The sequence below is a fragment of the Nicotiana tabacum genome, chromosome 4 (genome assembly GCF_000715075.1).
Source record: "Nicotiana tabacum cultivar K326 chromosome 4, ASM71507v2, whole genome shotgun sequence".
NCBI classification, from domain to species: domain Eukaryota; kingdom Viridiplantae; phylum Streptophyta; class Magnoliopsida; order Solanales; family Solanaceae; genus Nicotiana; species Nicotiana tabacum.
The window spans coordinates 23,926,371-23,938,526 of record NC_134083.1 but is presented as its reverse complement, the minus strand read 5'-3'; the positions used below and the strand labels follow the sequence as shown (position 1 = coordinate 23,938,526).

The window sequence follows — 12,156 nt, the reverse complement described above, 5'->3', positions numbered from 1 at the left end:
AGGGGACTATATGTGTATGGGTAGAATCAGGGGTAACGTCTACCCAGATTTCCCGGTGAGAAAATGGAGGAAGGGCATGGACGCACGAGATTGTAGTCGAGGATAAAACCCCTTTGTATCGAGATCCAGGAAGAATAAACGGTGTGCTTGACCTCGGGCACGGTAAAGCGACGCTCCCCGGGCCAAGAATGAGTTCTAAGACTTCGAAAAACACGGTGAGCGGTTACAAATAGAGGGCCATGATATTCACACCTAACCGGATATCACGGTGCGGATCTCGCTCAATGACGGTTATGGATCAGTAATTACTGGGAAGGAAAGATTTTTACCTTTTTAGACTTATACTAGGGATGAAACTCCCTTACTATATTATATAAAGGGGAAGTTTTTCTTTTGTAAGACACATTGTAATAGGAAAATCAAATTAATACAAGCTCATTTTCTATCTTTCTAGCTAGTGTTAAAGTTCTTATTTACTTATCATGTTCTTCATTCACGATCGAGCTCGAATCAAGGGTCCAATCGAGGATTAGGTCATTGTTCAATCTAACTTCAGGCTTGATCATAGTATTGCAATTGGTTTGAACGTTTATTTCATTCCTAACTCATTTATTTGATATTCTTAATTGCTCGTATTAGATTAAATCACATATCCTTAAAATCACATACAAATTCAATTGTTACCCAATTTCGGGATAAACAGTTTGGCGCACACCGTGGGGCTAAGGATAATAGTGGTGATTTGATACGAATCTCCATAACACACCCTATTTTACGCTTGTTCTTTGAAGTCTTGATTTCAGGTCAGCCCAAAAATATGTTCAACTACGTGCTTATTTCAATTGATTGAATGGCTATCAATTGACTGTGCCTATTTATTATGTGTTGCTTGAGAAAGAATACATATTTAGGTATTTGTTGAACAACGTCACTCCTAAGGTATATGAAAGATCAATATGGTGGGTTTAAAAGCGGGGTTAGAGATAACGAAGCTTTGACGTGATCATAATGAGCGGAGAAAAAGTGCGAGCTAGCGCAATTCGAGAGAATATGACTAGTAAATTATTGTAGTTGCTCGAGAGAGAATTACGATAAGTCAAGTGCTCATGATCAGTAGAGAATACTTAGGCGAAATTGTAGGAGACGTAGCGGGAAGGATTCCGACAATTGAGAAAATCATAACTCTAGGCCTCCTTCATCTTGTTTTCAACCCTTAGTATATTTAGTTGTTAATTTACTACTTTAATTTGTTAGTTAATTAGTTAGATATAAGAATCTTTATCTTATAACTTAGAAATTTATTTGAGCTTGTCTTCTTAGTGATATTTAACAGTTATAGCGAAACCTTAGTTCTATGTGGGATTCGACTCCAAACTCTTAGACCGGATTATATTTGCAGCAACCACTTATTCTTTTTAGGACTAGAGTTGGGCGTGATCAACGAGTTTATTCGCAAGGCATTGGGCACATACCAAGCGCACGTATGGGGCATTGAGGTGGAAGGATCAAGAGTTATTATTTTTAGACACTTATATTTTTATTTTTATTCTTTTCATACAACCATAATATTTAATAATATTTATACGTTTGTTTAAAATTTTTTATACTTATTGACATGGGTACACGCGCAAAACGCATATCATAAGACTAGTTCAATTTAATGGTACATAGAATAATAATACTTCCTCTCTTCAATATTTTGATGTACTTTTGTTGTTAGTCTGTTCTAAATTAATGATATCTTTATATATATACATATATTTTTTAAAATATCATTTTACGATTAATGAGATGATCTATAATCGCTTGTTATAGACGATAAGTTTCAAAAGTATTTCTTTTTAAACTCATTAATAAAACAAAATCACATAAATAAGGACGGAATGAGTATTACATGGCAGGCCCATATTCTTTCAAAGTGGATTTGAGACGGTGAAAATCATAACAAAAGTATCTAACATAAGATTTTTTTTGATTTGTTACCTGCCTAATACCTACACATAACATGTCTTCTAGAAACCATGAGAGAATGGAATGTCCATTATCTTTATCTGTCTAACCAAAACTCATTTGAATAATTACCTACCCCCTTATACAAAGCTCTTCTACCAAGTCTTTATAACACATCCTATCTCAAACGACAAAAGCAATTACACTTTTGCATCTTTTTCTTTCCTTGATGATGAATGTTTCTCTAATAACCTTTTTCGTACCAACGTGGACAAATAGTGCGGCTTTGCGCGTGGAAATTTTTGTTAATTAATTTCTTGAAAGTCAAACAATTGACCATGCTTATTGTTCTGGTAGTGCGTTGCTTCCCGGAAGGAATCCATCCAAAAGATCAAAACGGTAGTAAGTTTTCACTAACTTGAACAAATATTTATTTGCACTCTTATACATTACTTATTTTAACTTATAAATTTTATTCTAAATGTGGCATATATTAAAATAAGAATACATTGACTTAATAAATGTCAATTAATAACAATTTATATGCAAAAAATTACAGAGTTAATAGCAGAGTAACTTCTTGGATGCAGGCTATTAAAGGAGTTATAATTTGGAATTGGACGTCCGTAAACGACGTCGTTGTAGTTTAAGCGGTCCCGCAATATTGATGACTTTGTCTAGTACTTATCTACTTATAAATAAAAAATAAAATCTATATAATCCAGAGAAGACTTTGATACATTACTCTATTTTCATAATCAAATTGATGTCCAATTTGCAAGCAAAGCCCAAAACCAAAAGCGACTATTTCTTCTCTCAGAAAACACTCATACATATTCATTAGCTTTCTCTCAGAGAACCAAAATCCATCACGAATTGCATTTTCAGGTACCTCAAAATTCTATTGTTTCCTCTATTTTGTTTTCCCTATATTTTTTTGTTCAAGATTTTTTATTACGGTGATTCAATTGGTTAGGTTTTCTGGTTTCTGGCTTCTTTTATAATGCAGTTGATGAAATAGAAATTGTTGCTTATGTTTTGATAGTCAAAGTTGGTAATTTTCAAACTTGGTTCCGTTTTAGAAAATTTTACCCCGTATACGGTTAAGAGAAAAATTGGAAAGGCAGGAATCAGAAAGTTTGTTAAACACATTTTGCTTCAGTATTTCCAATTAAAGGGTACTTTTTTTTGGGTATATGGTCTCAGTTTAGCAGAAAACCTCCTATTTTGTGTTGAAGAGCTCAACTCTACTTGAAAAAATCCCTGAAATTTGACTTTCCTATGTTCATAGTTTGTTACCTATCCTACAAAGAGAAAAAGAAAAATCAAAGAAAAGATTAGTAGTTAGTTCACAGTTGATTTTATTAGTCAAGGTCATACCTCTTGATTTTACATTTGCTTTTGTTGGGTTTGGAAATTCTGTTTGTTGACAATTCAAACTTCAATATCCAGTTTCTCTGTCAAGTAATGTAGCATTTGGGTCTTTGTACCAATGGACAAGAGGCTTAACATTGTGAGGAGAAACTAGGAGGGAAGTATATCATAGGATTTTTAAGAACTGTTTCTCTTGTCTTTTGATAGTTTCTTTTACTGAGTTGTAAGACTTCTATTATTATGGCCAGAAAGTGGTTAAAATTTTGGACTTAGCCATATGAAGTTTAACAAGGGGCGGAGCCAGTGATTTGGTGACGGGTTTGGCCAAACCCAATAACATTGATCCAAACCCTTTATTTGTCTTGAGAAATTCGTTTAATTTATATAAATTGTTAATTTAAAACCCAATAACTTAAAAGGATTAGAATCCCAAATGCATAAGCTCTAAATCCTGGCTCAACATCTGAGTGTAATAAAAGTCACTAGAGCTATCCAAAAGATGAAGAAAACCAATAGGGCTAGTTGCTCTTATATATGATGATTGGACTGACGTTTGTGTTTCGTGACTTTAATAATTTTTCCTTTCTTCTCTTGTTAGTTAAGCTGGCTGACCATGTTTGTTCATTTTAAAGATACGTGAGTCAACTGCTAATGGGAGAACACTTGGCTCTATGTGTTGATCGTCTTATCACACCTAAATCTTTGCACTCGTTGCAAGGGTCAGAGGATGCAGGATCCTCTGCAGGAAGTTCTTGCTCGCACACAGTAGGTCAATCACCTTATGGTACTACTAATAAGGAGGATGAAGAACTAGAAGCTGGAGGTGAAGATGAGCCATTACTTCAGACTGTGGAATGCCGAATTTGCCAGGAAGAAGATAGCACTAAGAATTTGGAGATTCCTTGTGGCTGCAGTGGCAGCTTAAAGGTATGTTTGTGAAGTATTTTTGGGCACTGGTTCGACTAGCTGCTTTGATCTTGATGCTGCTTGTGCATGTAATAAATTTATATTTATAGTGTCATCTTCATTTTTCCTAAGCCTGAATGGTGCTAGTATTCAAGTTACTCTTCTCAAGAACTTGAGATTGTCGTGATTTAAAATTTAACAGTTTTCTTATTGTTCACGTCTTTTATCCTGGCTAAGTGTTTTTCCTTTGACCAGTCTTCAGTGTTTCTTTCAAACTTTTCCTTAGTTCTTATAACTTCTCTAGAATTTGCTAAGATTCCAAAGCCTTTGAATCGTTGATGGTCATGTTTTATCCGGTTGTGTTGCAACTGCATGACAAAAGATCTTTTATATGTGTATGGACCTTATTTGATTCTAATTATTCTTTTTTTTTCCTTTCAATTCTTGTCGGCGTCTTTGTTACAAAATGCAGTATGCTCATAGGAAATGTGTTCAGCGTTGGTGCAATGAGAAGGGTGATATAATTTGCGAGATTTGTCATCAGGTACTTTGTTCTACCTGTTAATATCTGTTTGCATTTTGAGTGATGATGCTTCATGAGTTGCCTCGTCCCATCCCAAAAGCACTTATTGCCAAATGAGCTTGAAAAAAAGGTGGGTGGGGTGGGTGGGTGGGTGGGGGTGTTAAGAAATAGCATGGTTTTGCATATTCATTTTGTTTGATTGGAGAGAAATATAGCTCACCTTATGCCATAATTCAATGATGCATTTTTCCCTTCAGAAATTTAAGTATTTGGGACTTTAGAATCAGTGTTGTCAAAGGCGAAAAGCTTTAAAAAGCGATCCAGGTCAATTGGGGCATTAAACACAATTTAAGTGTGGGCTTTAGTAAAAAAAGGTGCAATGAATTAAAAAAGTAAAAAATATATATGTAATGCAAGTAAAAAGTCACAACTTCATACATGATATTGTCCTTAGCGATTAATATATTCTTTGCCTATTATATTTATTGTTTAGTACCGCTTGATTTAAGGTAGAATTCATGGGCAATGAGGCACACTCTTTAGTGCCTTGCCTACAGTAAAGCACAACTTAAGCAAGGTGAAGCACCCTCCCTAGCTTTTCTGAGCTTCGGTGCTTAAGCGCGCCTTAAATGAGCCTTTGACAATGCTGTTTAGAATCACAAAACTGTATGTTCGTGAATATGTGCTGAAGGAGTTTCTAGTTCAGGCTCACTTGTTTCAGACAAAGTTATATGCTGACTTGGAAAACTCTGTAACCTGCAGTCTTATCAACCTGGCTATACTGCTCCACCACCGCCTTCTCCTTCTGAAGATATTGCCATCGACATCAGGTTAGATTAAGTCATGATTATTATCTTTGTGCATACCAAATTTGATTTATTTTTCCGAGCATTTCTCTCAATCTATGGAATAGAGACATTGATCTTCTGATTTTGGTGTTTACTTTTCAAAGTATGTTGACATTTGTACCATTTCTACACTCTGACACTTACCCACACTCCCCAAAAAGAAAAAGAAATGAAAAGAGAGGAAATAGACCGTGGAATAACGATCTTACTTCTGTTTGTGCTGACACCTTTCCCTTTGACTTGATTATTTGTATCTTCTTTATGAATTGCTCCACTTATTTAGAGGCCCACTGATACTTTATTTCTCTCAAAGCTTATAATTTGTAAGTGAAGCTGCGATTCTTCTTGAATGCAAAAGTAGGTCAATGTACCGTTCAATTCAACAAATCATTAACAAGCACAACTGTATTTTATGCATTTCAGCTTTTAGAAAAAAAAGAATTAATGGTATGCAGTAATAACAAAGAGTGAAATCCTTATCTGTGTTGTATGACCATGAACTCTGCATTACCAAATGTCTTCAATATCTAGTGATGATTCCAATTTCTGGTACTTTTTTGCTCTTTGATACCGTGTAATTTTATATGTTTTTGGCTTTTTTTCCTTCCAAGTATATGTTTCTAGGTAAATAATTCAGCATCATTGACACGAAGATTATTTTCCATAGCCCAACAAGAACAGTTTATGACAATATGAACTGGCCATAAAGACATTTAACCCCTATTTTGGATGTATTTAAAACATGTTAAGCTTATTATATTTTTGGGCAGCCAGTTTTCCACCATTATTTAAAGGCCCTTGTTACTAAAAATTTGGGTGAAAATCTGATGGAACGTTTTCTTTAGTGCCAGTAACTGTTAACCTCTTCAGTGAGGGCATCCAACATGATCAGCATGTCTCCTCGCAATCTTAATCTTGAAAATTTTCTTTTCTGTCTTCTCTGTCGCTGATGGATTCGTCCACGTGGTTTTGCCTTGCAGTGGGGGCTGGACAGTGGCTGGTACTCAGCTTGACTTGCATGATCCGCGGCTTCTTGCGATGGCAGCTGCAGAGCGCCATCTCTTGGAGGCTGACTATGACGAGTATGCTGATTCAAGTGCTAGTGGAGCTGCATTTTGTCGTTCTGCTGCTTTAATTGTAAGCAACTGTTATTCCTTTATGTTATTCAAATCATATTTGCTAAGTGCTGGCTAATGGAGATGTGGGATATGCATTATTATTTTTCATGTAGAAGCTAATGCACATCAGCAGATACAGAATTCTTATTCATCAAAAAAAAAAAAAACGACAGCAGATTCAGAATTCTCTTTTGTATTTGCAAGTGGTGACCTAATGCTGACTTGAGAAGAGAAGCGGTGATACAATTTATGGGCCGCAACTTCCTTTGATTTCTGACCCTCCTTCCCTTCTTGAAAATGAGGAAAATGAAATTTTTCCTTTTATAGTAGGCTTATTCAAGGAATGCTCACAATGGAAAATACTGTCAACTCACCCTTGTCATCACCCAAAAAAAAAAAAAAAAAAAAAACTCATTCCGCCCTATCTTGTTTATATTTTAATGCTCATGTTACAGTGATTTTCCTGCAAGTTCTTGAAACTGCACTACATGGTAAGAGAAAGAGGCCTGTTCAGGGCCTCATGCTACATTTCATGCTTTTGCTTTCCTCTTATCTTCTTATATTCACTTCCTTCATTGTATTAACCTTTTGTACTTTCCGCTGGTTGAATTGATCAGAAATGACCTTCACTTTATTGTCTAGATATGTAAAAGTTCTTCCCAGTACTAAAAATGGAGAAACTAGGGAGAAATCTTTAAGACGCGTTGATAACAAAAATTTTGCTTCCAATATTTTCCTTTTGTTTTGCCCATGCAATCTGTCTATGTTATATTTTGAGCTTATCTCGCTTTCTAGATACTCAAATAATATTGCACACTGTTCCCATGCAGTTAATGGCCCTTCTATTATTGAGGCATGCTGTGACCATCGGAAATGATGATGGAGATGACGGTGATGTCTCCACCTTTTTCTCTGTGAGTGAATCATACAGTGAAATCACCTTTCTATTTGTTGCTTGCTATGATGAGTTTATGACACATTAGATCGTGTGGGATTACTGATCTGGTCGATTTTTTATACAGCTTTTCTTGCTCCGTGCTGCTGGTTTTCTTCTACCTTGCTACATCATGGCTTGGGCTATCAGTATCATGCAGCGTCGAAGGCAAAGACAGGTTAGAGCCTTAGAGATTTCTTTTGTTTCTCGTTATCTATAAATAACTATTAACATGTCAATCTTCATTCTTGCTAATATGATGATTCGTTACATTTTTGTAAAATGGAAAATTCCTGTGGTGCAGATCAGATAAATTTTGTTTAGCTTTTGTTATGGTTGACTAACGCTGTATCCGTGCACATGTATGTAATTAAATTTTGGCTGAGTTACTTGGATCTTTGCTCTAGTTTATGGGAACTAAGTGGACCTTTTTAGAAACATTTAAGACTTCCACTCCTAGTTTAATACGTCAATACTGGGTGCCATTGGCGGACCCAGGATTTCTCATAAGTGGAGTCAAAAAGTATTGTAAAGCCATGGTACAACCATAGTAAAGTCGACATCCTGTATCATTTTTAAGCCTTTTCCCCTCTTTTTTTAAGCACTTGGACAAAGGTATATCAATGCTGACGTCATCGTTTAAGAAAAGAGAATTAGAAATTATCAAATTTAAATTATAACAAAACAATTGCATTTTGATAAATTTTACTTTCAAATATATACTCTTAAATTTTTTAAATTTGTTAAACTCTAACATACTTAAAAAAAAATCTAATAATTTCTTAAAGAAATAACAAAAGCAAATTCTATGCATGGGAATAATAAACTAATAACAACAACAACAACGACCCAGTAAAATCTCACAAGTGGGGTCTGAGGAGGGTAGTGTGTACGCAAACCTTACCCTTACCCCCGAAGGAGTAGCTGTTTCCGAGAGACCCTCGGCTCAAGTGGACGGAAAAGACGAGAAGAGAAGGGAAGGGACAATATATTAGTACCATCAAACAGAAACTAAAGAAATAATAACATCATAAGAACTACAAAATTGTTGAAATGCAATAACAAAACCAGAAAATAAGCCCCGATGCTATGAAAAACGGAAGGATAGTGTGAACACAACATTAACCACTAGCAGTCTAAGGACAGCCCTATCAAACTAACCTCACCCTCGGGCTCGATTACGTCCTAACCTACAACCGTAATGCTCGACCTCCACACCTTCCTATCAAGGGCCATGTTCTCGGAAATCTGCAGCAACGCCATGTCGTGTCTGATCACCTCTCCCCAATACTTCTTAGGCCGCTCTCTACCTCTTCTCGTACCCGCCAAGGCCAAACGCTCGCACCTCCTCACTGGAGCATCAGGGCTCCTCCTCCGCACGTGCCCGAACCATCCGAGTCTCGCTTCCCGCATCTTGTCATCCATATGAGCCACGCCCACCTTCTCCCGAATAACTTTATTCCTAATTTTATCCATTCTAGTATACCCGCACATCCACCTTAACATCCTCATTTGTGCTACTTTCATCTTTTGGATATGAGAGTTCTTAACTGGCCAACACTCTGCCCTATACAACATGGTCGGTTTAACCACAGCTCTATAGAACTTACCTTTGAGTAACGGTGGCACTTTCTCGTCACACAGGACTCCTGATGCTAACTTGCATTTTATCCACCCCACCACTATACGGTGTGTGAAGTCCTCGTCAATCTCTCTGTCCCCCTGGATAATCGACCTCAGGTACGTAAAACTACTTTTCTTGGGGATGGCCTGTGATCCAAGCCTCACGTCCATGCCCACTTCTCCCGACTCGCGCTGAACTTGCACTCCGGATATTCTGTCTTAGTCCTGCTCAACTTGAAACCCTTAGACTCAAGGGTATGTCTCAAACCTCCAGCCTGCCGTTAACACCGCCTCGCATCTCATCAATCAAGGAATAATAAACTAATAAAGTAACCAAAAAGAAAAAAGAACTACAACATAAACAAAACTAACAAAGTGTAATAGAAGGAAGGAAGTTGTATGGTAATCAAATTTACTATAGCATAAATAAACTTAAATATAAGCAAAAGTTAAACTATCCTATATATAACGAATGTGTTTCAGCAAATTCTGCTGCAAAACAAAATCAACAAATTCTTAGGAAATATATATCATATTATCGAATTAGTAATCCACATACATGAGCTTATTTTTTGTATTTGCTCAATTAAAATGAAATCAAACTTCACCGGGTGCTTCTAGATTTTACTAGCCATACCTCTATTTTCCTGATTTATACTTTGGCCTCCCACATTTTGCTTTAATGTTGATTGTGGTGTAAGCCACAATATATAATTGGTTATATGTCCAGTGCGATGGTGCCACTATTTTTTCCAGTTGTGAGTTTGTAGGTTCTGCTGATAGATGTCAGCACTTTGTACACAGTTAAGTAAATTTGAATTAGATAAAATCTTGGAACTTATTTCGTCTTATCATGTGAACTAAGTAGAATATTAAAATAGAATATTTAATGGCATGTCAAGCTTTTGAAAGTGTCTCTGCTTGCTCTAACTATGGAAGTTATGTGCGTGCAGCTAGCGTGCACATATAAAGTTAACTTTGAGAAACAGCAAGTGAGCTTTTTTTCTGTATTTTATACGAAATTTGTACTATTTGGGAAATCAAGCAGTGTTTTCTCTAACTACAATTTTTCAAACATCATAAATATTTGTTATTTTCTATATATTGCGATCTATATTACTTTTTGTTTCCAAGTATGGAATTTTATGCGGACCATTCAGTAAGTTAGATTCTTTGGTCCTCCTGCTTCAAACTCCCTCATTCATTGTGTGATGGAGTGAAAGTTGTTTCTTTATACATCAAAATTGACTATATAATGTTCAGATTTTAGAGTCTGTTTTTCACCAGTAATTTATTCCGTTGTTCGGTAGGTTCAAATAATTGTTACTGCTGCTGTCCCCACCCCACCCCACCTCCTTTTTGTTGACCCCCTTTCTACTCACGGGTCAATAACATTATTCTTACAACTTAATGTTTAGTTATTTTTAATGATCTTTCAGGGTTAATAAACTCATTGATTTGTAGGAGTAATTATTTAACAAAAGGAAAAAAAATCCAACAGTGATTAGTAGATCTTTAAATGTAGTTTGCGCTTTGCATGCTATTACTTCAAGTTTCAGAGACGAGTATAATGTATAATGTTAGATTGAAAATTAATTAAGTCAACCGCTGTAAACTGAACATGATCGAGTAATATGGGACAAGGGGATATTATATTATTGGATAGTCTTGGTCCCAAAAATGCCTCGCGACTGAGAAACACCAAGTGTTCTATTCTACCAGCCCATTTTGTTATTCCTGGCCTGGATTATTAAATGCAGAATAATATGCATTTGGAGATTTTGCATAGTACTTTTACTCGTTACTCCGTTCTGATTCAGTAGCACATTTTTAATTTTGCATTGGTAGTAAGTTAAAGTTGAAAAGATAAGAGTTGTTTGGGCCAAAATTGCATGGAAGAAGTAATGAAGATAGCAAAAATAAGTCCCATGAACTTCTTGTAGGAGTAGTATTTAAAACTTATTACAACTTTCCATGTAAGGTAGTCGGACAACATTTTAAGACAATCTGTAAACGAAGCGGCACCAGTATTTGTGATGTAATTATATCAGGTGTGTAGTTTACTAATTCATTTTTTCTGGTTTACCGGATACTTATTCTTCTATCTTTTCTTCAAAGCAGGAGGCAACAGCACTTGCGGCAACAGAAGTTGCTTTCATGCTGCAGGCAGGGCAACATAGGGGCTTGCATGTAACAATAGCACCAGGACCTGCACAGTTAGCTGAACCTTCAGCAACACCAGCACACCCAACTACTCATGTTGCAACACCAACCGCCCAGGCGACATCCCCTCCTCCAGAGATGGTATAAATGGCTTTGCTCAGTTTGCTTGTTATAAAATAGTTGCCGATAGGGGCATTTTACTGTTGGTAAGTTGCACAAGATGGGGATGAGTAGAAGGGTAGAGGAGTATTCTTTTCCCTTTTTGCTTTTTCGATTTATTAGCTGTATCTTTGCATTGCCAAATTTGGAGTGCAGAGGCTGAAACTTTTTCCATTTGTTCAATTTTTCATTAATGCTTGAACATGTAAAAATATAATAGCGAACTTAGCTGCTTTCAATGTGGAGATACCATATCTTCACATCGTGTACATTGTTTATATATTACCATTATGGTTTACTCTTCCTCCCGCTTAATTAGTTCCTTTTTTACTTGCGATTTTTTCTACTGTATTATGTTTTGTTAGTAATTATTTGAGGTGGATTGCTTCTGTTATTGACATGCTAGTTAATTTCCTAGACTTTGTGATGTATATATCTTCAGCCCTTTATTTCTACGCTGATAGAGATATGATTACTTAGACAGGTTAAACATCTTAAATTCCATACGTCTAATTGTGCCAAATAAAAGAGGAAGGAAGGAGTTATATGCATATTCAT

The 12,156-nt window shown here is 36.1% G+C and overlaps 1 protein-coding gene across 2 annotated transcripts; it reads left to right on the top strand.

Annotated features, from left to right (window-relative positions):
- The first annotated feature begins 2,687 nt into the window (after window positions 1–2,687).
- Window positions 2,688–11,907, top strand: LOC107795124 (uncharacterized). Of its 2 annotated transcripts, none has more exons than XM_075251550.1 (8): window positions 2,688–2,838; window positions 3,957–4,251; window positions 4,703–4,774; window positions 5,516–5,583; window positions 6,582–6,738; window positions 7,550–7,633; window positions 7,742–7,831; window positions 11,398–11,907. In XM_075251550.1, exons 2-8 carry the CDS (start codon window positions 3,976–3,978, stop codon window positions 11,584–11,586), a joined length of 936 nt encoding a protein of 311 aa, XP_075107651.1. In that variant the 5' UTR covers window positions 2,688–2,838; window positions 3,957–3,975; the 3' UTR covers window positions 11,587–11,907. The 2 variants fall into 2 exon arrangements, with proteins under 2 accessions (XP_075107651.1, XP_075107652.1); XM_075251551.1 differs by having other exon boundaries at window positions 2,701–2,838; window positions 3,923–4,251.
- Window positions 11,908–12,156: the final 249 nt, after the last annotated feature.

What these genes read in the sequence shown, in the direction of transcription:
- LOC107795124 (XM_075251550.1), top strand. Translation starts at nt 3,976, where the DNA reads ATGGGAGAACACTTGGCTCTATGTGTTGATCGTCTTATCACACCTAAA. An exon ending in GTCGTTCTGCTGCTTTAATT is followed by an intron (nt 6,739 to 7,549) that starts GTAAGCAACTGT and finishes GTTCCCATGCAG; the next exon opens with TTAATGGCCCTTCTATTATT. An exon ending in ATGTCTCCACCTTTTTCTCT is followed by an intron (nt 7,634 to 7,741) that starts GTGAGTGAATCA and finishes TTTTTTATACAG; the next exon opens with CTTTTCTTGCTCCGTGCTGC.